Below are 27,362 nucleotides of genomic sequence, written 5' to 3' on the forward strand. Positions count from 1 at the left end.
TGGTGTTGGTTCCCTTGATGAAGGAGATCCTGCCTGGCAGGTGTGGTGTTGGTTCCCTTGATGAAGGAGATCCTGCCCGGCAGGTGTGGTGTTGGTTCCCTTGATGAAGGAGATACTGCCTGGCAGGTGTGGTGTTGGTTCCCTTGATAATGGAGATCCTGATGATGGAGATACTGCCTTGCAGGTGTGGTGTTGGTTCCCTTGATGAAGGAGATCCTGCCTGGCAGGTGTGGTGTTGGTTCCCTTGGTGAAGGAGATACTGCCTGGCAGGTGTGGTGTTGGTTCCCTTGATGAAGGAGATACTGCCTGGCAGGTGTGGTGTTGGTTCCCTTGATGAAGGAGATCCTGCCTGGCAGGTGTGGTGTTGGTTCCCTTGATGAAGGAGATCCTGCCTGGCAGGTGTGGTGTTGGTTCCCTTGATGAAGGAGATACTGCCTGGCAGGTGTGGTGTTGGTTCCCTTGATGAAGGAGATCCTGCCTGGCAAGTGTGGTGTTGGTTCCCTTGATGAAGGAGATCTTGCCTGGCAGGTATGCCATTTGTTTCCATGAGGAAGAGGACTCTACATGGCAGGTGTGGAGTTGCTTTGCTTTATGAAGATGACTCTCTTCTTGACTACATGGAGGTATACAGTGGCATATATATAAAAACCCAACTTTGCTCAGTTACTGGGTGTGCAGATTAGTATTTGAACTTCTGTTATATGAGCACAAATTTGGCAAAAGAGGCACCCCAGTATGAATAAAATTGGATTAAAAAACAATAAAATGAAAAAAGTAAGGTAGCTTACCTCAATGAAGAGATCTTTGCATGAGCAAAGAAATGTTTATTAAGCACAGTCAACACATTTCACGGATCCAAGCCAGCATCCTCAGGCCAATAATAGTGCCGGTTTGCAAATACTAGCCAGCATAGGGAGCTTTCTGTTATGTGAAAGTGGTACCATCCACCTTTTGATTTCATTGTACTGCCTATAGTACTGGACATTAGTGCTGTGTTATGCATCACAATCACAATGAAGAAATATGGAGGCTGCATATGGTTGCTTTCTTCTAAATATTCTAATTTACATGCTGTCTTGCTGATTGTTGATCTTTAATACTTTCTCAGCTTTTAACCTGGAACAAATATGCCAATTCCATATGTACTCTGACTTGTATGCTAAACTCAGATGAGTGATGGAAAGTAAGGCATCTCAATCAGATGAAGTATAAAGACCCGGCAAGTAGCCCGTTTTAGAAAGAAGTCTGCCATAGCATGAGTATTAGTTTCCTTTAAACTCCAACTGCATAAACCCCCCCCCCTCCCCCCCCCCCCCCCCACACACACGCATGCACGCACACACACACGCACACACACGCACACACAGACACAGACACACACACACACACACACACACACACACACACACACACACACACACTCTGTCCAAAACTAGAGAGGAAGCTTTAGCTGGAGTTGTCTTTCTTTTTCACCCCATTTGCAAATCTGTACTGTATTACCAGTAGTGGAGATGATTGGAAGCAATGTGATCTTGTGTTTTTTCTGTAGAGGGGGTCATTGGACATGACACTTGTGGACAAGTGGACTGGAACTTGGATCTGGGTTGTTTTCTTTGACTAGAAAGAAGGGCTGCCTGCTTCAATGATAAGATAATTGGTAGACATGAGTCAAATTACATTAGATTGGGTTATTTACTGAAATCAGGTATCCACAACCAATTATCTTCACTTTTTACAACATAGTATAATAACAATCCAAAACCATTTTATAGGATGCTCTGTGCAGTACGAGCAATCATGCCTTCGTAGGTTACTAAATGCCATTATGATGATGCGCAGCTAATATTTTAAGACCTTTCAAGCACACCCAAAGCTAACCTGAACTTACGTCTTATTTTAAAATAAAATTGCTTGCTATGTTCTCCTCTGGGCCAAGGTTGTATACCCCTCAAGCAAGGTATGGGTGCCCGCAGTATAGGTTAGCCAGGTCTAGTTGCACTTAGTATAGGTCCCCCCAGTATAGGTAGCCAAGAATAGGTACCCCAGTATAGGTAGCCAGGCATAGGTGAGCCAGTATAGTTGTCCCCGCTATAGGTTAGCCAGGTAGGTGCCTCCAGTATAGGTAGCCAGTATAGTTGCTCCCAGTATAGGTTAGATAGGCAGGCGCCCCCGGTATAAGTTAGATAGGTAGGTGCCCCAGTACAGGTTAGCTAGGTGGGTGCCTCTAATATAGGTAGCCAGAATAGTTGCCCCCAGCATAGGTTAGATAGGTAGGTGCCCCCAGTATAGGTTATTTAGGTAGGTGCCTGCAATATAGGTAGCCAGTATAGTTGCCACCTGTATAGGCTAGCTAGGTAGGTGCCTCCAATACAGGTTAGATAAGTGCCCCCAGTATAGGTTAGATAGGTAGCTGCCCCCCCAGTATAGGTTAGATAGGTAGCTGCCCCCCCCCCCAGTGTAGGTTAGATAGATAGGTGCCCCTCAGTATAGGTTAGATAGGTAGGTGCCCCCCAGTATAGGTTAGATAGGTAGGTGGCCCCCAGTATAGGTTAGATTAGGTAGCTGCCCTCCCAGTATAGGTTAGGTAGGTGCCACCCAGTATTGGTTAGGTAGGTGCCCCCCAGTATAGGTTAGATTAGGTAGCTGCCCCCCAGTGTAGGTTAGATTAGGTAGCTGGCCCCCAGTGTAGGTTAGATAGGTAGCTGCCCCCCAGTGTAGGTTAGATTAGGTAGGTGCCCCCCAGTATAGGTTAGATAGGTAGCTGCCCCCCAGCATAGATTAATTAGGTAGCTGCCTTCCAGTATAGATTAGATAGGTAGCTGCCCCCCAGTGTAGGTTAGATTAGGTAGCTGCCCCCCAGTATAGATTAGATAGGTAGCTGCCCCCCAGTGTAGGTTAGATTAGGTAGCTGCCCCCCAGTGTAGGTTAGATTAGGTAGCTGCCCCCCAGTGTAGGTTGGATTAGGTAGCTGCCCCCCAGTGTATGTTAGATTAGGTAGGTGCCCCCAGTATAGGTTAGATAGGTAGGTGCCCCCCGGCGTAGGTTAGATTAGGTAGGTGCCCCCCAGCGTAGGTTAGATTAGGTAGGTGCCCCCCAGCGTAGGTTAGATTAGGTAGCTGCCCCCAGGATAGGTTAGATAGGTAACTGTCCCCTATAATGGAGGGGGGAGCCGAAGCCGCGGGGAGGGCAGCCCTCCCTCTCCCTCCCTCTCCTCTCCCGGGCGCCCTCCGTGCTCCCCCCTCAGATGCATAGTCAGTGAGCAGGCAGGAAGCACTGTTTACAACTCACCTCCCTGGCTCCAAGCGCTGCTCTCTCGCCGTCGGACTTTTCCTCTCTGTATACATGCTGATGCACTCGCTGCTTCCGGCTAAACAGGAAGCAGCGTGTGTATCAGCATGTATACAGAGAGAGGAGACGGCGGCGAGAGAGCAGCGCTTGGAGCCAGGCAGGTGAGTTGTAAACAGCGCTTCCTGCCTGCTCACTGACTATGCATTTGAGGGGGGAGCACGGAGGGCGGCGCGGGAGAGGGAGGGAGAGGTCGGGCTGTCCTCCCTGGGGCTCCCGCCCCCCCCCTCAATTATAGCACCCCCCTCCCAACAGCGCCCCGGGTGGCGGCACGCCCGCACGGCCCTAGAAACGGGCCTGCTGGTTTGCTTCTGTGATGCTTCACGTTTGAAATATTCAGCAGCAGTAGCTACCTCTCTGCAGAAAGAAAGAAGGCATCCCACATAACACAGGGCAATACATTCTGCAGCCCTCGCTGTTCATCTAGGTGAGATGGCAATTAACACTAGTAAAATAATGCTATTTAGATATGTAAAACATGCAGAAATTACCTTTTTGATTCCCTAAAGCATAGCTGCAAGAAACAGAACTGTCGCAACCGAGGCAGCAATTTGGGTCTCATCCAAGCGCAGGTTGAAGCCTTTGTTCTCCTCCTTACTCCTCCCGCTCCGACGTCCCTCTGCACCATCCCGTAGCAACAGAACACATTGCTAGCCTGCAGGCTAACCTCACAGAGATTTTTTTTTTTGTTAAGGTATACAATATAGTTTCACACAAAAATTTTACCCATCTACTGGCTGGTTGTAATGTACATCCAAAAAAGTCATTCAACATACTTTCACAACTAAAAAGTGCAAGAGGGACAGCACTCCTATCAGAATCAGAATCAATTTTATTTTGCCAAATAAGTTTGCACCTACAAGGAATTTGTCTTGGCAGTTGCTTAACAAACACAAACAAAAACAATGCAAGGACAGACAGTGTGTATATTACAAGTTAAGGACATTATGCAAGTATAGTGGCAGTAAGCAATGTGAGAATTGTTCATTTACAGTTCTGTGCTGATTACTTTCAAGTCCTAGCAGCTCTAACGTGGTTCTGCATTTAATATGGCTACTGCTTGAGGAAAAAAGCTGTTCCTGTGTCTAGAGATTTTGGTAGCGATTGACCGGAATCTTACTCCTGAAGGCATACACTGGAAGATGGTGTGAGCTGGGTGAGAGGGGTCAGAGGCAATTTTGGTTGCTCTCTTTCTGCACCTGCTAGCGTAAAGATCCTGCAGGGAAGGTAAGCTACAGCCAATTATCCTTTCCGCTGATCGGATGATGCGCTGCAGCCTCCTCTTTTCTAATGCTGAGCAGGAGCCGAACCATACAGTCATAGATGATGATATGGTGGATTCAATGATTGCAGTGTAGAACTGCACCATTAGATTTCGAGGTAGGCCAAACTTTTTCAGCTGCCGTAGATGGTACATCCTCTGTTATGCTTTCTTAACAATAGTGGCAGTGTTGTTGTCCCATTTTAGGTATGATAACAAGTGATGTGCCTACGTCTATGGGTCAGGCAGCACTCCTGGATCCAAATCCAAACTGTAGCAAGTAGAGACCGGCACCATCTAATTTGTGTTATTGCTCTTTAATGATTAAAAATACACTATAGACATTGTGCAACGTTTCGGAACAAGCTCCTCCTTTCTCAAGCTTAAGTCACTGAAGCGTTGAGAAAGGAGGAGCTTCCTCCGAAACGTTGCACGATGTCTATAGTGTCTTTTTAATCATTAGGCTGCTTTCACAGTGGGACATTACAGGCGCACGTTAGTGCAGCCTGTAACGCAGCCCACTGCACAGCAATGAAAAATTAATGGGCTGTTCACAGTGCCCACGTTGCGTTACATTGTAACGCAGCACGTTCAAACAAAGTGCTGCATGCTATGCGTTATAGGTGGCTAAGCCGCGTTAGACTGCTTGCACATGCTCAGTAATGTTGGAGGAGGAGGTCTCCCCTCCTCCTCCGCGGCCAGCCACATGGCTAATTAATATTCACTGCACTCAGTGACGTGCAGTGTTTACTTCCTGGAGCGGCCGCTCTGTGCGACGATTGGCTGGCGGGACCACGTGATGTGGATCACGTGGTCTCCGCATCCCATAGCATAAAAAAGGCGCACCAAGAGCTGCATAACGCGGCTCTTGGTAGCGTCCTCCTACAAGACCACCAGGCGTTGCGTTAGGGGCACGTTATGCGACCTATAACGTCCCCTAAAACGCAACGTCCTGGTGGGAAAGAGGCCTTAAAGAGCAATAATACAAATTGGATGATGCCGGTCTCTACTTGCTACAAAACTAAAAAGGAAAGAACAAAGTATGCTGGAGCTCAGACAAAGCGGTGTATTTATACATTCAGAAGAGAGATGGCAGTGATCCTCTCATTTCATCCAGGTCACTAAACAGATCAAGCAACAAGTCTTTTGTTTGTATGGAGCATACATTTCGGTAATTGCATCCATTCAGTTACCCTGTTTCCCTGAAATTAAGACATCCCCTGAAATGATGCAATTTCAAGCATACTCAAAATATAAGCCCTACCCTGAAAGTAAGCCCCTGGCTGCAGTAAGGGGAAAAAGTATGGCAACTTGTGTTATTACAGGAGCCTATGTTTTCGCAGGTGGGATCATGGCTCCATCATTAGGCCAGTCACTGCACGTGCTGTAACTCAGTGTGCCAGCCATTTTAGCGAATTAAACTAAACTAAGCCAAAGGAAAAGAAAAACAGACAGGATTAACCACTTGAGGACCCACCCTTTACCCCCCCCCTTAAGGACCAGCACTGTTTTAGCTGACCTGTGCTGGGTGGGCTCTGCAGCCCCCAGCACAGATCAGCGTGCAGGCAGAGCGACCAGATCGCCCCCCTTTTTTTCCCACTAGGGGGATGATGTGCTGGGGGGGTCTGATCGCTCCTGCCTGATGGGTGTTGCGGGGGGGGGGGGGGCACCTCAAAGCCCCCCTCCGCTGCGGAATTCCTCCCCTTCCTCTCCTACCTGTTCCCCCCCCCCCCCCCTCGGTGATCCGCGCTGCACAGGACGATATCCGTCCTGTGCAGCCAGTGACAGGCTGTCCCCTGTCACATGCAGCGCCATAAGGCAGATCGGCGATCCCCGGCCAATCAGCGGCCGGGGATCGCCGATCTGCCTTACGGCGCTGCTGCGCAGCAGCGCCGTACAATGTAAACAAAGCGGATTATTTCCGCTTGTGTTTACATTTAGCCTGCGAGCCGCGATCGGCGGCCTGCAGACTATTCACGGAGCCCCCCGCCGTGAATTGACAGGAAGCAGCCGCTCGCGCAAGCGGCTGCTTCCTGATTAATTAGCCTGCAGCCGGCGACGCAGAACTGCGTCGCTGGTCCTGCAGCTGCCACTTTGCCGACGCGCGGTATGAGTGCGCGGTCGGCAAGTGGTTAAACTAATACACTGAAAATATAATACGGAGACCAACAGCTAACATTACGTAGGCAAAAAACAGGACAGTAACTTTCAGAGAAACCAAATGTCTTGATAAACTGTGTATATAAAATAATTCAGTTTTATCTGGTGTCTGGAGATGTAATATCATACTGATTTTATTGTATTTGGCATAATGCACTGTGAATGATTTTCTCAGCCAAAAGTTATTGCCAAATATTCTGCACTTGTGTTATTGGGTTTGTGCTTATATACAGTATTAAATAGCGGTGGTTCAGAAGGTCATTGCCTGGAGTCTGCCAGTCATTGTAGTGTTATCGTTGGCCTCAGTATGTGTAGCTGCACAGCACTGCACTTTGTATTGTACTGTTTCCGCTGATGGCTCTTTGTGCCTTTACAACACAGTATGCCTCTGAGCTAAGCAAATATCTGGAAACACTTTCATTCAGTTCAGAGATTTCAAAATGTTGCAACGGGCTGGCAAAACTCTGTGGAAACATGAAAATGAGCCTAAACTCTGCTACTCAAAAATGGAAAGAAAAAAACAACACAATAAGGTTGCATTAGCTGTTGCTACATTTACTTGAAGGACAACCGAGGTGACGTGACATGATGAGCTAGACATGTGTATGTACAGTGTCAAGCACACAAATAACTAGGCGGTCTTCCTTTTTTTTCCTTTCTCTGCCTGAAAAAAGTTAAAATCAGGTATTTAACCACTTGAGGACCACAGTCTTTCTACCCCTTAAGGACCGGCCACTTTTTTTCCATTCAGACCACTGCAGCTTTCACGGTTTATTGCTCGCTCACACAACCTACCACCTAAATGAATTTTGGCTCCTTTTCTTGTCACTAATAAAGCTTTCTTTTGGTGCTATTTGATTGCTCCTGCGATTTTTACTTTTTATTATATTCATCAAAAAAGACATGAATTTTGGCAAAAAAATGATTTTTTTAACTTTCTGTGCTGACAATTTTCAAATAAAGTAAAATTTCTGTATACATGCAGCGCGAAAAATGTGGACAAACATGTTTTTGATAAAAAAACAAACCATTCAGTGTATATTTATTGGTTTGGGTAAAAGTTATAGCGTTTACAAACTATGGTGCAAAAAGTGAATTTTGCCATTTTCAAGCATCTATGACTTTTCTGCGCACCTGTCATGTTTCATGAGGGGCTAGAATTCCAGGATAGTATAAATACCCCCCAAATGACCCCATTTTGGGAAGAAGACATCCCAAAGTAGTCACTGAGAGGCATAGTGAGTTCATAGAAGATATTATTTTTTGTCACAAGTAAGCGGAAAATGACACTTTGTGACAAAAAAAAAGAAAAAAAAAAAGAATCCATTTCTTCTAACTTGCGACAAAAAAAAATGAAATCTGCCACGGACTCACCATGCCCCTCTCTGAATACCTTGAAGTGTCTACTTTCCAAAATGGGGTCATTTGTGGGGTGTGTTTACTGTCCTCGCATTTTGGGGGGTGCTAATTTGTAAGCACCCCTGTAAAGCCTAAAGGTGCTCATTGGACTTTGGGCCCCTTAGCGCAGTTAGGCTGCAAAAAAGTGCCACACATGTGGTATTGCCGTACTCAAGAGAAGTAGTAGAATGTGTTTTGGGGTGTATTTTTACACATACCCATGCTGGGTGGGAGAAATATCTCTGTAAATGACAATTTTTTCATTTTTTTTACACACAATTGTCCATTTACAGAGTTATTTCTCCCACCCAGCATGGGTATGTGTAAAAATACACACCAAAACACATTGTACTACTTCTCCCGAGTACGGTGATACCACATGTGTGGCACTTTTTTGCACCCTAACTGCGCTAAAGGGCCCAAAGTCCAATGAGTACCTTTAGGATTTCACAAGTCATTTTGCGGAATTTGATTTCCAGACTACTCCTCACGGTTTAGGGCCCCTAAAATGCCAGGGCAGTATAGGAACCCCACAAATGACCCCATTTTAGAAAGAAGACACCCCAAGGTATTCCGTTAGGAGTATGGTGAGTTCATAGAAGATTTTATTTTTTGTCAAAAGTTAGCGGAAAATTGATTTTTATTGTTTTTTTCACAAAGTGTCATTTTCCACTAACTTGTGACAAAAAATAAAATCTTCTATAAACTCACCATACTACTAATGGAATACCTTGGGGTGTCTTCTTTCTAAAATGGGGTCATTTGTGGGGTTCCTATACTGCCCTGGCATTTTAGGGGCCCTAAACCGTGAGGAGTAGTCTGGAAATCAAATTCCGCAAAATGACCTGTGAAATCCTAAAGGTACTCATTGGACTTTGGGCCCTTTAGCGCAGTTAGGGTGCAAAAAAGTGCCACACATGTGGTATCGCCGTACTCGGGAGAAGTAGTACAATGTGTTTTGGGGTGTATTTTTACACATACCCATGCTGGGTGGGAGAAATAACTCTGTAAATGGACAATTGTGTGTAAAAAAATCAAAAGATTGTCATTTACAGAGGTATTTCTCCCACCCAGCATGGGTATGTGTAAAAATACACCCCAAAACACATTGTACTACTTCTCCCGAGTATGGCAATATCACATGTGTGGCACTTTTTTGCACCCTAACTGCGCTAAAGGGCCCAAAGTCCAATGAGTACCTTTAGGATTTCACAGGTCATTTTGCGGAATTTGATTTCCAGACTACTCCTCACGGTTTAGGGCCCCTAAAATGCCAGTTCAGTATAGGAACCCCACAAATGAGCCCATTTTAGAAAGAAGACACCCCAAGGTATTCCGTTAGGAGTATGGTGAGTTCATAGAAGATTTTATTTTTTGTCAAAAGTTAGTGGAAAATGACACTTTGTGAAAAAAACAATAAAAATCAATTTTCCGCTAACTTTTGACAAAAAATAAAATCTTCTATGAACTCACCATACTCCTAACGGAATACCTTTGGGTGTCTTCTTTCTAGAATGGGGTCATTTGTGGGGTTACTATACTGCCCTGGCATTTTAGGGGCCCTAAACCGTGAGGAGTAGTCTTGAAACCAAATGTCGCAAAATGACCTGTGAAATCCTAAAGGTACTCATTGGACTTTGGGCCCCTTAGCGTACTTAGGGTGTAAAAAAGTGCCACACATGTGGTACCGCCGTACTCAGGAGAAGTAGTATAATGTGTTTTGGGGTGTATTTTTACACATACCCATGCTAAGTGGGAGAAATATCTCTGTAAATGACAATTGTTTGATTTGTTTTACACACAATTGACCATTTACATAGAAATTTCTCCCACCCAGCATGGGTATGTGTAAAAATACACCCCAAAACACATTATACTACTTTTCCTGAGTACGGCGGTACCACATGTGTGACAATTTTTTGCAGCCTAGGTGCGCTAAGGGGCCCAACGTCCTATTCACGGGTCATTTTGAGGCATTTGTTTTCTAGACTACTCCTCGCGGTTTAGGGCCCCTAAAATGCCAGGGCAGTATAGGAACCCCACAAGTGACCCCATTTTAGAAAGAAGACACCCCAAGGTATTCCGTTAGGTGTATGGCGAGTTCATAGAAGATTTTATTTTTTGTCACAAGTTAGTGAAAAATGACAGTTTGTGAAAAAAACCCAATAAAAATCAATTTCCGCTAACTTTTGCCAAAAAATAAAATCTTCTATGAACTCGTCATACACCTAACAGAATACCTTGGGGTGTCTTTTTTTCTAAAATGGTGTCACTTGTGGGGTTCCTATACCGCCCTGGCATTTTACGGGCCCAAAACCGTGAGTAGTCTGGAAACCAAATGTCTCAAAATGACTGTTCAGGGGTATAAGCATCTGCAAATTTTGATGACAGGTGGTCTATGAGGGGGCGAATTTTGTGGAACCGGTCATAAGCAGGGTGGCCTTTTAGATGACAGGTTGTATTGGGCCTGATCTGATGGATAGGAGTGCTAGGGGGGTGACAGGAGGTGATTGATGGGTGTCTCAGGGGGTGGTTAGAGGGGAAAATAGATGCAATCAATGCACTGGGGAGGTGATTGGAAGGGGGTCTGAGGGGGATCTGAGGGTTTGGCCGAGTGATCAGGAGCCCACACGGGGCAAATTAGGGCCTGATCTGATGGGTAGGTGTGCTAGGGGGTGACAGGAGGTGATTGATGGGTGTCTCAAGGTGTGATTAGAGGGGGGAATAGATGCAAGCAATGCACTGGCGAGGTGATCAGGGCTGGGGTCTGAGGGCATTCTGAGGGTGTGGGCGGGTGATTGAGTGCCCTAGGGGCAGATAGGGGTCTAATCTGATAGGTAGCAGTGACAGGGGGTGATTGATGGGTAATTAGTGGGTGTTTAGGGTAGAGAACAGATGTGAACACTGCACTTGGGAGGTGATCGGACGTCGGATCTGCGGGCGATCTATTGGTGTGGGTGGGTGATCAGATTGCCCGCAAGGGGCAGGTTAGGGGCTGATTGATGGGTGGCAGTGAGAGCGGGTGATTGATGGGTGGCAGTGACAGGGGGTGATTGATGGGTGATTGATAGGTGATTGACAGGTGATCAGTGGGTTATTACAGGGAAGGACAGATGTAAATAATGCCCTGGCGAATTGATAAGGGGGGGTCTGAGGGCAATCTGAGCGTGTAGGCGGGCGATTGGGTGCCCGCAAGGGGCAGATTAGGGTCTGATCTGATGGGTAACAGTGACAGGTGGTGATAGGGGGTGATTGATGGGTAATTAGTGGGTGTTTAGAGGAGAGAATAGATGGAAACACTGCGCTTGGGTGGTGATCTGATGTCGGATCTGCGGGCGATCTATTGGTGTGGGTGGGTGATCAGTTTGCCCGCAAGGGCGGGTTAGGGGCTGATTGTTGGGTGGCAGTGACAGGGGGTGATTGATGGGTGATAGGTGATTGACAGGTGATCAGTGGGTTATTACAGGGAAGGACAGATGTAATTAATGCACTGGTGAATTGATAAGGGGGGGGGGTCTGAGGGCAATCTGAGCGTGTGGGCGGGTGATTGGGTGCCCGCAAGGGGCAGCTTAGGGTCTGATCTGATAGGTAACAGTGACAGGTGGTGATAGGGGGTGATTGATGGGTGATTGATGGGTAATTAGTGGGTGTTTAGAGAAGATAACAGATGTAAACAATACATTTGGGAGGTAATCTGACGGCGGGTTTGCGGGCGATCTAATGGTGTGGGTGGGTGATCAGATTGCCCGCAAGGGGCAGGTTAGGGGCTGATTGATGGGTGGCAGTGACAGGGGGTGACAGGGGGTGATTGATGGGTGATAGGTGATTGGCAGGTGATTGACAGGTGATCAGTGGGTTATTACAGGGAAGAACAGATGTAATTAATGCACTGGCGAATTGATAAGGGGGGGTCAGAGGGCAATCTGAGCGTGTTGGCGGGTGATTGGGTGCCCGCAAGGGGCAGATTAGGGTCTGATCTGATAGGTAAAAGTGACAGGTGGTGATAGGGGGTGATTGATGGGTGATTGATGGGTAATTAGTGGGTGTTTAGAGGAGAGAATAGATGTAAACAATGGATTTGGGAGGTGATCTGATGTCGGATCTGCGGGCGATCTATTGGTGTGGGTGGGTGATCAGATTGCCCGCAAGGGGCAGGTTAGGGGCTGATTGTTGGGTGGCAGTGACAGGGGGTGATTGATGGGTGACTGATGGGTGATTGACGGGTGATTGACAGGTTATCAGGGAAGATAGATGCATACAGTACACGGGGGGGGGGGGGGGGTCTGGGGGGGGGGTCTGGGGAGAATCTGAGGGGTGGGGGGGGTGATCAGGAGGGGGCAGGGGGGGGGATAAAAAAAAAATAGCGTTGACAGATAGTGACAGGGAGTGATTGATGGGTTATTAGGGGGGTGATTGGGTGCAAACAGGGGTCTGGGGGGTGGGCAGGGGGGGGTCTGAGGGGTGCTGTGGGCGATCAGTGGGCGGGGGGGGCAGATCAGTGTGTTTGGGTGCAGACTAGGGTGGCTGCAGCCTGCCCTGGTGGTCCCTCGGACACTGGGATCACCAGGGCAGGAGGCAGCCTGTATAATACACTTTGTATACATTACAAAGTGTATTATACACTTTGTAGCGGCGATCGCGGGGTTAACATCCCGCCGGCGCTTCCGTATGGCCGGCGGGATGTTACGGCGGGTGGGCGGAGCCAGTTGCCGGGGGAAGCGCGCGTCATCAATGACGCGATCGCTCCCCCGGCATGCCTAAAGGACGCGCCGCCTGAAGGCGTATTGCGGTCCTTTAGGCGTCCACTTTGCCGCCGCCCATGGGCTGTGGGCGGTCGGCAAGTGGTTAAGTGACAGTTTCTGCCTGGGTCGGGACCGGGTCAGACTATAGCATGATAAGAAATTGATGATGATGATGATGATGATGATGATAAGTCACTGATAAGTAATAACATCCATAAAACACTTTCCTGTCAGTAAATTGCTTCTGGATGCAGGAAAGAGATAAAAAGGATCAATAATAATTTATAGATTTTAACTCGGACATACTTCAATGATGGTGTCATTGAGCATAAACAGTAAAACCGTAAAAACTTAAAAACTAGATTTAAATCGTATATAATAATAGGCAACTGTCCCTGCCTACAGCAGGGACAGTTGTCTCTGTGTAGCTGAGTCCATGCTTATTGCTACTGCGCATGTGAGCAGCACGGGGCCAAACAGGCAGGCGGGCGGCCGGGTGCGCGCGCGCAGTACATGCGGCGGGCGGCAAAAAACACAGACCCTAGAGCCCGTTTTTAAACGAGCTTGGGTCTGCTAGTATAAAATAAAACTGTGGGATTGCTTGAAATATAGTTGGGTGAAATATAGCACGTGAAATACAGAAAGGTATGCTTTCTGTGTAATTTACCTTGAATCTGTCAAGTTAATGTCTTTTCTCCCTGTGCAGCTTGTCATGTGACTGCAGAATGCCAGTAACTGTTTGTACAGCAGCATTAACCTGATTATCTCTCCCCCCCACCCCCCAAAAAATTCTTCAACCCATAGGTGAGCCACTACAAGAATGGGATTGAAAACCTTGTAAAAAGGTACGCCAAATGCTTAAAGGGAAACTGAAGGTGAAAAAAGTGCCAATTTGGGTACTTACCTACAGTGCTGCCCATAATTATTCATACCCCTGGCAAATTTTGACTTAGTTACTTTTATTCAACCAGCAAGTAATTTTTTGATGGGAAATGACATAGGTGTCTCCCAAAAGATAATAGGACGATGTGCAAGAGGCATTATTGTGGAAAAAAAACATTTCTCAGCTTTAATTTACATTTGAGCAAAAAGTATCCAGTACAAAATTATTCATACCCTTTACAAACTGTCAGGGCCCATTCACACTAGAAGCGCTTTTCTGAGCGTTTTGCGATTGATTAGCGTTTTTTTTTTAAATCGATCCCATTCACTTTCATTAAAATCACGGTAAAAATCGTGAAAAATTTCCACAATTTAGCAATCGCGTACCCGAAAATCACAGCAATTTTTACTGCGATTTTAATGAAAGTGAATGGGAGCGATTTAAAAAAATGCTAATAAATCACAAAACGCTCAGAAAAGCGCTTCTAGTGTGAATGGGCCCTAACAGTCTGTGGGAAAATCCAAAGTTTTATACCATATCAAATAGTCCAAGCTGTTCTAAAGCATCCTAATTACCCTGATTAATTGGGAACAGGTAAAAAACAGCAGCTCTCTGTAGTTGGTTTGTGGACTGTAATGGCTAAGACAAAGGAGCTCAGTGAGGACCTGCGGCTGAGCATTGTGGCAGCTCACAAGTCAGGAAAGGGCTACAAGGCCATTTCTAAATGTTTTCAAGTTCCAGTGGCTACAGTGCAAGGTATTATTAAAAAATACAAGATGTTCTGCACTGTGGGCTGGCCAGGAGGATAGTGAGAGAGGTGAAAAAGAATCCAAGGGTCACCACTAAGGCCATCCTGGTGAATCTAGGCTCTGCTGGTGGTAATGACTCAGAAGCGCTTTCCGTAAATCCAATAAACTTAATTTCACTTCTCAAATATCACTGTGTGTGTCTCCTATATGTTATATTTAACTGACATTTTTTTAATCATAACAACCAACGATTTATACAGGAAAATCATGATGATTAACAAGGTTGCCCAAACTTTCGTATCTCACCGTATGTATCCATTTCAATTTACACGTTGCATAACACACGCATAATAATGTGAGTGGAGTGTAAATCCAGCTAGTAGAACGTAAGTAAGAACATCCTGGTGGCTGGATGGTGTAATGGTGAATGGCTCTGCCTCTGACACAGGAGACCAGGGTTCGAATCTCGGCTCTGCCTGTTCAGTAAGCCAGCACCTATTCAGTAAGGAGACATTGGGCAAGACTCCCTAACACTGCTACTGCCTATAGAGCGTGCCCTAGTGGCTGCTGCTCTGGCGCTTTGAGTCCGCCAGGAGAAAAGCGCGATATAAATGTTATTTGTCTTGTCTCTTATCCATTGAGGTTGCCTTTTACCCCTAGATGCTGGACTAGATGCACATCCCTGGGTGGGCCAGTAGGATAGGTATGTGGAAAATGGATTCTGCATAAAACACACAACATAAGGGTGGCGCACACATTCAAATTTGATTGGCCAATTTTTCCACCTATATATGTATAAAGCTAACAGATTTTAAATACTAAGAACAGATTGTGTAGGTAAGCTCTCATAATGCATGGAAGTGGTAAAATTGGCCAATCTTTGGCCATTCAAAGTTGGATGTGTGTACTAGGCTATTGACATTGCTTCTAGATATCAGCCTGAATTACCTGAATGACATGTACTGCAGATTTTAGCACTCCCTGGATGGATGTGATTAGCTTTGTCGGTGACCAGGAGAAACATTTAATTGCATATGGGCCCTGGTCTCTGTTTAGGAGAGTGATGGGCTGCTCTGTTGTCAGCTGAAAAATGTGGACAACAGGCAAATACTGTGTTCACTAGCAAGGGAGTCATGCATGTAATGAGGTCCAGAGGTGGGAAAAGTAACCTTGAATATCTTTCTCTTTCATCAGAAGTTCTTCAGACTTCTCTCACTGCTACAATTCTCCAAAAATACAACCACCACTTTCAAGTCACCTTTACCAGATGTCTAAGTTTTCTTTTTTCTGTGTTAAAAGCTTGTTTGTGCAGCATTCTCATTAATTTTACCTCCAGATTTCTGGTCATCTCCACAGAGGTGGTACTTGTTACATTTGGCTGATGTACTATATGATCACCAAGTACAGACTGTTGACACTCTCTTTTGGCTGTTTTATCCTTGCAGGTGTGAGTAACCCAGTGTTAACCATTGAGAAGGAAACCTAGCTGCTGTGAACTGTTGCAGATGAGGAAGAAAGTAAGTATTGCTGGTATTAGCAGACCAGTTTGAAAGTGACTGAAGATAACTTGTAGACATTAGATGATAATTAGATAATATGGAATAATAGAATCGTGCTCATGTTCCGCAAATCTATTATGTTTATAGTGATCACCATATAGATGTTTTCTAGATAGCCAAGTTTTAAACAACCTTACAGTTACATTGATGCTGAACACAAATATTACAATTCTTGCAAAGAAGAAACAGGGCCTATTTCCACTCGAGCAGAATAAGCCGCATTTCCCCGCAACCGAGTTACACAGGGAGATGCTGCCTATTCCAGCAATAGCATGCTGGTGCAATTCTGAACAGCAAGCAGCAGTTTTTCATTTCGCGTATCCAAATCGGTATAGCCGTGCCTGACCCCGGCTACAGGGATTATTCAGATGCATACTTGCATCTCTACAAATGCCGGCTTGGAAACTGGCCTGTGCACATGTATAATGACAGGTAAAACAAAGCAGTCAGCACTGCCACGGGTAACCAAATCTCTTTTGTCATATATAAGACTGCAGAATTAAACCAATTGTTTCATCTAAGTTTAGTGTCACTTTAAAGCCAAGCTTCACTCTCCCTTTTCATTAATACATTTATTACAAATGCATATGCATTTCAAATACCGTATTTTTCGCCATATAAGACATATTTTTCGGCAATTATACGAATACCGCCGACCGGGCGCGATGTCGTGGCCTCCCTGTAATGTCCCGTGTCCTCTTCTGCTGCCCCGAATAATGTAAAGTAGCGGCAGCACGGCTCACTTCATCTATTGGCTTCACCGGTGATCTCTCCCCCACGGCTTCCCTAGTGGCGGCTTCTGCTGATTACGTCATCAGCAGAAGTCAGCAGTAGGGGAGCCGTGAGGGAGAGGAGAGGTCTCTAATCGCTGCTGGAGCCAATGGATGAGGTGAGCCGTGCTGCTGCTTTACATTATTCCTAGGGAAGCAGATGAGGACACCAGGTGGGAGCCGGAGACATGAGGGGACACATGGGGGGAAAAGAAGGGGACACATGGGGGGACAGAAGGGAACACATGGGGGAAAAGAAGGGGACACATGGGGGAACAGAAGGGAACACATGGGGGAAAAGAAGGGGGCACATGGGGGAACAGAAGAGGACACATGGGGGAAAAGAAGGGGACACATGGGGGGAACAGAAGGGGACACATGGGGTAACAGAAGGGGACATACGGGAGGGACAGAAGGACACACAGGAGGACACGAGGTACAACGGAGACATAATAATTGGGGGAGAACATCTACAAGATGCTCCTGTACCTTGGACCTTATCAGGTTTAATGTATTTTTTTCCCCCTGTTTTTTGCCCCTACACCTAGGTAGTGCAGAGCATCTTATATGCCAAAAACTACGGTAACTTTACAAAAATGTTTTGTTTTTGCTATATAAAAGTTGATATTAACCAGCTGCAGCAGGATTAGGGCCACTCCCATTGCAGCCGAATCGCAGCATATTCAAATCAATAACCCGCATGCACGGAAATAAAAAGCTGCCTGCTTAATAACACAATATAAGAATTAATCTACCTAATATTTGTAATATCACGCCTGTTCCTGCCACTGAGCTGCACTGACAGGCTCTGCCTCATCAGGGAAGAGGGGTGAGGGGACACTGATAACCGGAGTAATTTTAATACTAATCACTGGCTGCTCCTGATGTGACAAGGAATGCAGGAATACATTATTATTGAACCTATTGTCATAGTTAATAATTTGCTCATGAAGGGCTAAGAGGAGATAACCATTCAAGCATAAACTCTGATGCCAGTCATGTGGAAGATAAAGCCTAATCACTAGTACAGTGCCCTTTACCAGCAGCTAGTGTGCTTTTAAATGACTTGATAAGTGAGAAGGCTATCCACAAAGCAATGACACAAGCATGGTTCTACCACATGACACACACACATACACCATCCCTTCATTCACACACACACACACACATATATTGTATTTGATAGCAGACAGTGTTTCAGGCTGTGGACATGTTCTGCTCTCTCCAATAGCTGCGTCTTGGTCTTGTCAATCTAGACAAGCTACAGTACCTCATAAAAGAGAGTACACGTCTGAGTGGTGCACACAGCTTAGTACTGCTGCTGGCTGTGGTGGCGAGCAGAGCTGTGCATTCCCATTCTGTACAATCTGGCATTGTGCAAAGATGTACTTTTTACAGCATGCTGCACCAACCGGTGAGATGTGAATGGTGCTGTGCCAGTAGGGGATCCTTGGTCAGCAGAAGTGAAGTGTAGGGATGCTCATTTTGATTCCGCAGAACGGAAACTTCTGCAATTCCGAGCAAAATTACATTTCAGCATCGGAATGCGGTACTCGGAAATTTCCGCTATACCGATAACCGGTAATTTTAAGCCAATCGGAAGACTCGGGAAGAATTAGCCAATCAGAAATTGAGGATTTGTAGTGTGATAAGCGGTAGCGAAAATTTCCCCGGAAGTCCGCCATACTAATAGTCGGTAACTTTAAGCCAATCAGGAAACTTGGAATGAATAAGCCAATCAGAGAATGAGGATTTGTAGTAGGGTAAGCGGTAGGTGGAATTTTCAGCGGAAAACGGAAATCCACAGAAATCGGAATACCGCTAAATACCATTGGAATACAACGGTAGCAGAAATCTGCATTGGCAGAATGCGGAATTTCCGCAAAATCGGAAATCAGCAATTCTGACCATCCTTAGTGATGTGAACCACTGTGCACCAGGTATTGTGAGTGACCATTGCCATTTACAGAAAAGCAGTAAAGGTTCCATATGGATCTTTCCCTTTGCTGCTGGTGCCTCCCACACTATTGTTTCCTCTATAGCTCTGAGTGACATGCAGCTGGTCAATGTGTGATTGTGTGAGTCACTCCATAAATGCTGTCGCTAACTACACTTCCATTATTAGAATGCAGCTGCGTAGAGTAAAATTAACTCAGCTCAGCATGCTTAATAATTTAATAGTGGGTCAGGAAAGAGTTTCCAATATCAACTGTTACAGATACCACACAGCTGTGCTTCACCAGCGACATTAGAACAGCAGCAGGGCAGGTGTGTGTCTTGGGAGCCTGGATTGGTTCTCCTCAGAGACTCCACTCGGGTTTCATCTTCCTTTGCCTAGTAGACAATGATATTCATAGCAGCCTGATGCTAGGTACACACAGTGCCGTAGCTAAGGAGCTATGGGCCCCGGTGCAAGTTTTACATGGGGCCCCCCAAGCACTCTTTATATGAAAATTGATACGGCACACCAAAACCTGCCAAGGACAACCACAGTGTCTAAGGGGCAAGAAGGGGATGGGGAACAGCTTGTTATTGGTTACTACTACTACTACTCAAAGCATCTATACAGGTGATTATTACCAGCACAGCATAAATAGAGGGAAAATACTGTGGTTGAGGGAGGGCCCCCTCTGGCCCAAGGGCCCCGATGCGGTCGCAACCCCTATTGCTACGCCACTGGGTACACACCATACAATTTTCTGTTAGATTTGCCTGCCAGATAGATTTTTTTTTCCTAACATGTTGAGGAATCAAACTGTCAAGTATGGAAGCAGGGACACAGGGACACAGGAGGACGCAGAGACACTGGTTTTAAAGTGGATCCGAGATGAACTTTTACTCATTGCATAATTGTGTTCCTTTCCTATTCTTTATAGGGCATACCTCAAGCCAAATACTTTTTTGTTTTTGTTTTAATACTCTAATTCCCTATAAACTAAACAAGCCTTGCCCACAGGTTTTCAGAGAGCCAAGGCATTTTCAGACAATAGCAAGGGCTCATGGGAGCTCAGTCTGGACAGGAGGAGGGAGAGGTATTACTAGACAGAGATTTCAGAGGCAGAGGGGAGGAGGGAGGAGGAGGGGGGATTAGGTTTTTTTCACAGGCTGAGTGCTCAAAATGCAGATAAGCCTGCCTCTGTGTAATGTTTACAAACAACATAGCTGCTGTCATTGTAACACAGGAAGAAATAATCATAGTCTATTGAAGCATTTTGCAGCTAGATTTGCTGTGTAAGCTATCTAAACTTTAGACAAGTTACTTGTTATAGTTAGTTTTTTATCTCGGATACGCTTTAAAGAATATATATATATATATATATGTATATACAGTACAGACCAAAAGTTTGGGCACACCTTCTCATTCAAAGAGTTTTTTCTTTATTTACATAACTATGAATATTGTAGATTCACACTGAAGGCATCCAAACTATGAATTAACACACATGGAAGTATAGTACATAACCAAAAAGTGTGAAATAACTGAAAATATGTCGTATTCTAGGTTCTTCAAAGTAGCCACCTTTTGCTTTGATTACTGCTTTGCACACTCTTGGCATTCTCTTGATGAGCTTCAAGAGGTAGTCATCTGAAATGGTCTTCCAACAGTCTTGAAGGAGTTCCCAGAGATGCTTAGCACTTGTTGGCCCTTTTGCCTTCACTCTGCAGTCCAGCTCACCCCAAACCATCTCGATTGGGTTCAGGTCTGGTGACTGTGGAGGCCAGGTCATCTGGCGCAGCACCCCATCACTCTCCTTCCTGGTCAAATAGTCCTTACACAGCCTGGAGGGGTGTTTGGGGTCATTGTCCTGTTGAAAAATAAATGATGGTCCAACTAAATGCAAACCGGATGGAAAAGCATGTCTCTGCAAGATGCCGTGGTAGCCATGCTGGCTCAGTATGCCTTCAATTTTGAATAAATCCCAAACCTGTATCTCCAGCAAAGCACCCCCACACCATCACACCTCTTCCCTCCATGCTTCACGGTGGGAACCAGGCATGTAGAGTCCATCCGTTTACCTTTTCTGCGTTGCACAAAGACACGGTGGTTGGAACAAAAGATCTAAAATTTGGACTCATCAGACCAAAGCACAGATTTCCACTGGTCTAATGTCCATTCCTTGTGTTCTTTAGCTGAAACAAGTCTGTCTGTCCTTAACAGTGGTTTCCTAGCAGATATTCTACCATGAAGGCCTGATTCACACAGTCTCCTCTTAACAGTTGTTCTAGAGATGTGTCTGCTGCTAGAACTCTTTGGGGCATTGACCTGGTCTCTAATCTGAGCTGCTGTTAACCTGTGATTTGAGGCTGGTGACTCGGATGAACTTATCCTCTGCAGCGGAGGTGACTCTTGGTCTTCCTTTCCTGGGGTCGTATGCATGTGAGCCAGTTTCTTTGTAGCGTTTGATGGTTTTTGAGACTGCACTTGGGGACACTTTCAAAGTTTTCCCAATTTTTCGAACTGACTGACCTCAATTTCTTAAAGTAATGATGGCCACTCTTTTTTCTTTACTTGGCTGCTTTTTTCTTGCCACAATACAAATTCTAACAGTCTATTCAGTAGGACTATCAGCTGTGTATCCACCTGACTTCTCCACAACGCAACTGATGGTCCCAACCCCATTTATAAGGCAAGAAATCCCACTTATTAAACCTGACAGGGCACACCTGTGAAGTGAAAACAATTTCAGGTGACTACCTCTTGAAGCTTATCAAGAGAATGCCAAGAGTGCGCAAAGCAGTAATCAAAGCAAAAGGTGGCTACTCTGAAGAACCTAAAATATGATATATTTTCAGTTGTTTCACACTTTTTGGTTATGTACTATACTTCCACATGTGTTAATTCATAGTGTGGATGCCTACAGTGCGAATCTACAATGTTCATAGTCATGTAAATAAAGAAAACTCTTTGAATGAGAAGGTGTGTCCAAACTTTTGGTTTGTACTTTGTATGTATGTATGTATGTATGTATATATACAGGTCCTTCTAAAAAAAAATTAGCATATTGTGATAAAGTTCATTATTTTCTGTAATGTACTGATAAACATTAGACTTTCATATATCTTAGATTCATTACACGCAACTGAAGTAGTTCAAGCCTTTTATTGTTTTAATATTGATGATTTTGGCATACAGCTCATAAAAACCCAAAATTCATATCTCAAAAAATTAGCATATTTCATCCGACCAATAAAAGAAAAGGGTTTTTAAAACAAAAAAGTCAACCTTCAAATAATTATGTTCAGTTATGCACTCAATACTTGGTTGGGAATCCTTTTACAAAAAATGACTGCTTCAATGCGGCGTGGCATGGAGGCAATCAGCCTGTGGCACTGCTCAGGTGTTATGGAGGCCCAGAATGCTTCGATAGCGGCCTTAAGCTCATCCAGAGTGTTGGGTCTTGCGTCTCTCAACTTTCTCTTCACAATATCCCACAGATTCTATGGGGTTCAGGTCAGGAGAGTTGGCAGGCCAATTGAGCACAGTAATACCATGGTCAGTAAACAGTTTACCAGTGGTTTTGGCACTGTGAGCAGGTGCCAGGTCGTGCTGAAAAATGAAATCTTCATCTCCATAAAGCTTTTCAGCAGATGGAAGCATGAAGTGCTCCAAAATATCCTGATAGCTAGCTGCATTGACTCTACCCTTGATAAAACACAGTGGACCAACACCAGCAGCTGACATGGCACCCCAGACCATCACTGACTGTGGGTACTTGACACTGGACTTCAGGCATTTTGGCATTTCCCTCTCCCCAGTCTTCCTCCAGACTCTGGCACCTTGATTTCCGAATGACATGCAAAAGTTGCTTTCATCCGAAAAAAGTACTTTGGACCACTGAGCAACAGTCCAGTGCTACTTCTCTGTAGCCCAGGCCAGGCACTTCTGCCGCTGTTTCTAGTTCAAAAGTGGCTTGACCTGGGGAATGCGGCACCTGTAGCCCATTTCCTGCACACGCCTGTACACGGTGGCTCTGGATGTTTCTACTCCAGATTCAGTCCACTGCTTCCGCAGGTCCCCCAAAGTCTGGAATCGGTCCTTCTTCACAATCTTCCTCAGGGTCCGGTCACCTCTTCTCGTTGTGCTGCGTTTTCTGCCACACTTTTTCCTTCCCACAGACTTCACACTGAGGTGCCTTGATACAGCACTCTGGGACCAGCCCTATTCATTCAGAAATGTCTTTCTGTGTCTTACCCTCTTGCTTGAGGGTGTCAATGATGGCCTTCTGGACAGCAGTCAGGTCGGCAGTCTTACCCATGGTTGCGGTTTTGAGTAATGAACCAGGCTGGGAGTTTTTAAAAGCCTCAGGAATCTTTTGCAGGTGTTTAGAGTTAGGCCTGGTTCACACCAGAGGAGTTTTTCTGAGCGTTTTGAGTTTTTAAATCTGCTGCTAATGTTATCCTATGTGTCTGTGCACACTGGAGCAATGAGGTTTTGTAAAAAAAAAAACCATAGCATTACATTGGGAAGAGCTTTTGAAACCTCTAAAAGCTCTTCCCAATGTAAAGCAGCGTACACACGCCGGACTTTAGGCAACGACGGGTCCGTCGTTGCCTCCCGCTGGGTGGGCGTGCCAGCGACAGTCCGGCGTGTGTACGCTCTGTCGTCAGACTGATACGGCTGTTTCTGAGCAATCCGCCGGGCGGATCGCTCAGAAACAGCCGTATCAGTCTGACGACAGAGCGTACACACGCCGGACTGTCGCTGGCACGCCCACCCAGCGGGAGGCAACGACGGACCCGTCGTTGCCTAAAGTCCGGCGTGTGTAAGGACCTTAATGCTATGGTTTTTTTTACAAAACCTCATTGCTCCAGTGTGCACAGACACATAGGATAACATTAGCAGCAGATTTAAAAACTCAAAACGCTCAGAAAAACTCCTCTGGTGTGCACCAGGCCTTAACCACTTCACCACTGAGGGGTTTTACCCCCTGACCACCAGAGCAATTTTCACCTTTCAGCGCTCCTTCCATTCATTCGTCTATAACTTTATCATTACTTATCGCAATGAAATGAACTATATCTTGTTTTTTCCGCCACCAATTAGGCTTTCTTTAGGTGGGACATTATGCCAAGAATTATTTTTTTCTAAATGTGTTTTAATGGGAAAATAGGAAAAATGTGGGGAAAAAAAAAATTATTTTTCAGTTTTCGGCCATTATAGTTTTTAAATAATGCATGCTACTGTAATTAAAACCCATGAAATTTATGTGCCCTTTTGTCCCGGTTATAAAACCGTTTAAATTATGTCCCTATCACAATGTTTGGCGCCAATATTTCATTTGGAAATAAAGGTGCATTTTTTTCAGTTTTGCGTCCATCCCTAATTACAAGCCCATAGTTTATAAAGTAACAGTGTTATACCCTCTTGACTTAAATATTTAAAAAGTTCAGTCCCTAAGGTAACTAATTATGTATTTTTTTTTAATTGTAAATTTTTGAATTTTTTTTTAATTACAAAAAAAAAAAAAATGGGGAGTGTGGGAGGTAATGAGTTAATTTTTTGTGTAAAAGTCATTTATTTGTATGTGAAAAATGTGTAGGGTGTAGTTTACTATTTGGCCACAAGATGGCCACAGTAACTTTTTGCTTTATTGCGACCTCCAAGCCTCCTTCCAGAAGCTTGGAGGAAGAATAAGGAGGCTGGACACGTGAGTTTCTTCTCACAATGATCGCGCTGCCCATAGGAGAGCAGCGGGTCATTGTGGGGCTTAGATCAACGAACGGGAATGGATTTTCCCGTTCATTGATCTCCGGGCGAGCGGGCGGCGGCGGTTTTACTAGCGGCGGGCGGCGTGTTTACGAGCGGGAGCGCGGACAGCGTCGGGAACGCGGAAAGTACGTGTTTCTCCGTCCCTGGTTTTTAAAGGATGGAAAAAGGGGCGGAGAAATACGTACGCGCGGGGGTAAAGTGGTTAATTAATTGATTCAGATGATTAGGTTAATAGCTCGTTTAGAGAACCTTTTCATGGTATGCTAATTTTTTCGAGATAGGAATTTTGGGTTTTCATGAGCTGTATGCCAAAATCATCAATTTTAAAACCATAAAAGGCTTGAACTACTTCAGTTGTGTGTAATGAATCTAAAATATATGAAAGTGTAATGTTTATCAGTACATTACAGAAAATAATGAACTTTATCACAATATGCTAATATTTTGAGAAGGACCTGTATGTATATGATTCTAATGGAGTAATCGAACAAAATTATCTAATTGAAAAAAATGTGCCATGTATGGACACCATTAGGCTCCTTTCATACTGTGTCCATTGTGTCGCACAATATCCTCGCAATGCAATGTTATTACTATGAGGCTGTCAAATTGATTGCAGCGCGGTGCGCTCTGTCAGTATGACGCACAGCATGCAGTGTGTTTACTGGACAACGTGCGCATTTAAAGTGGTTATGAGGCATACTTTTAATGTAGTGTATGCCTTACTATATGGTCGTACTGCAACGCGTCTTTTTGGCTTTTGTTGCGTTAGGTGCGATAGTGTGAAAGGACCCTTAGGCTAGTTTTACAGTGGTCAGTTGCATAATGCATGCGCTATGAGTGTGAACTGCAATAGAGACTGGACATAGACTTTAATACTAAGCCTGTATGCAGTAAGCTAGAATACAGCAATCAGTTACAACGCAGTACTGTAGACAGACACCTAGAATTGTATGGGCAGTGAGCTGGCATGCAGAATTGTTGTGCAATGCAACCGAGTACTGTGAACTAACCCTTACATAACATGTGAGGACACTTAAAGAGAGTCTGAAGCGAATCTGGAAAAAAAACAAAAAACAGATACTTGGCCTGAGGAGAGGGAAGGCTCTGGGTCCTATAGAGCCTTCCCGTTCTCCTAGTCCCCTCATTCCTGCGCTTGCTACCCCATTAGCAGTGTTTGACCGATGGGTCGGAGACTGCTCTCTGCTGCTGTGGAAGGCATTGGAAGTCTTTGGGAGCACTCGGGCTCCAAAAGACTGCCGATCCGTACTGCGCATGCATGAGCACGCTCCTTTGCACATGCGCAGTATGGAGCCGCACGGTTTTGGGAGCACTCAGGCTAAGGAAGCCTCCCACGGTGGGAAATTTGAACTGCGGAGCCAGCGCTGGTATGAGAGGACCGTGAGAGGAATGGGAAGGCTCAATAGGACCAAGAGCCTTCCCTGTCCTTAGGTAAGTATCTTTTTTTTCATATTCGCTTCAGACTTGCTCCTTCCGGACCGTGTTAGTTGAAACTACGTCCTGCAGGTGGCTGCGCGGCTTCGACAGGACAGATTTCAACTAGAGTGTTGTGCGCTTCCACCGATCTCGTCACTCTGCACCTGCCGCAGTTCACTTGCCCTACCGGTTTTATGACGGCAGAGCTCTCTGAGCTCGCCAGAAGCCGCTTTCATTGGCTCCTGACCAAGTGATCACTGTGAGCCAATCACATTGGCTCACATTGATGGACAGGGTCAGGAGCCAATGAAAGCGGCTCCTGACCAGCGCACAGAGCTCTGCCGTTATAGCGACGGCAGAGAGAGGGGCCTGCGGTGATGAGAGAACGGCGTGACTGGTGGGTATGTGATGCGATTTGTTGGTAAGCGCCGTTTTGTGGTACCAGCAGTCTCTGGTCCTTAAGGGGCCAGAGACTGCTGGTACGCAAGCGAATAAACAGAGCAATTTTAGCGCTTGTCTACACAAGTGTACTGCAGTTTAGCAGGACTAGTCAGTGTCTACAAGCCCTCAAGCATGATATTGGTATTAAATCCATGTTTATTGTTACCAGTGAAGCGAATCACCTCTCTCTCTGTGCTTTATTCTGCAGGTTGAGGTCCGTGCGCTTACGTTCATGTGAGGAAGAAGTCATGCTCTCATTGGCTAGCTTTCCATCTGTTTCCAGAGATGACAGCACCTGATCGGCTCTCTCCATTTCTGCTGCAAACATGAAGACAAGACTTTTCCTCCTCCCCGGTATATTGTGGACCCCGGGAGATGTGAACTCGCAGTCCAGTGGGGTGCAGTATTTCAGTCACGTGAAAGAAGGAAGAGGAAGTGTTTGTAGTAAACAATTGGCAGTCCTGTGTTGTACGCAATGTAAGGTTGTATTTGACTGTATTTATGATATTATAGCACAAACAAAGCATTATTGTCATTCCTCTTCCCAGAAGGAACATTCTTCTGTATTTCTCCAGTGCAAAAACACTTCTTTTGAAACGCAGTATTATGGCAGCATCTTTTGTATGTGAAAGCAACAGTATATTAATCAGTGAGGCCAATTAAATGTTATTGATGATCTCATTAAATAACCTAACACCTAATTAAACGGAGAAGTTTTCTTATTTCTTTATGGCAACATCACAAAGGCGCTTTTCATATTAGCGGTGTAATGACACTCATTCTCTTTTTACGGTTGGTCATGTGAAGGTGCGGATTATATTAGGCAGCAGATGTTTTGAAGGTGTCTATTGGAAGCAGGAAAAATGGGCAAGCCTAAAGATCTGTGCAACTCTGTCAAGGACAAGA

General features: G+C 45.3%; 1 protein-coding gene across 3 annotated transcripts in view; it reads left to right on the forward strand.

The window, feature by feature from the left end:
- ZDHHC2 (zinc finger DHHC-type palmitoyltransferase 2) overlaps nucleotides 1-26,980 on the forward strand; it is a 127,181-nt gene extending 100,201 nt beyond the window's left edge. For all 3 annotated transcript variants that reach the window (XM_068278621.1, XM_068278624.1, XM_068278622.1), the window contains exons 12-13: nucleotides 15,984-16,055; nucleotides 26,665-26,980. In XM_068278621.1, coding sequence (XP_068134722.1) covers nucleotides 15,984-16,024 — 41 coding nt within the window. In that variant the 3' untranslated portion in view covers nucleotides 16,025-16,055; nucleotides 26,665-26,980. The remainder of the gene's footprint in view (nucleotides 1-15,983; nucleotides 16,056-26,664) is intronic.
- Nucleotides 26,981-27,362: the final 382 nt, after the last annotated feature.

The sequence above is a fragment of the Hyperolius riggenbachi genome, chromosome 1 (genome assembly GCF_040937935.1).
Source record: "Hyperolius riggenbachi isolate aHypRig1 chromosome 1, aHypRig1.pri, whole genome shotgun sequence".
Taxonomy (NCBI): domain Eukaryota; kingdom Metazoa; phylum Chordata; class Amphibia; order Anura; family Hyperoliidae; genus Hyperolius; species Hyperolius riggenbachi.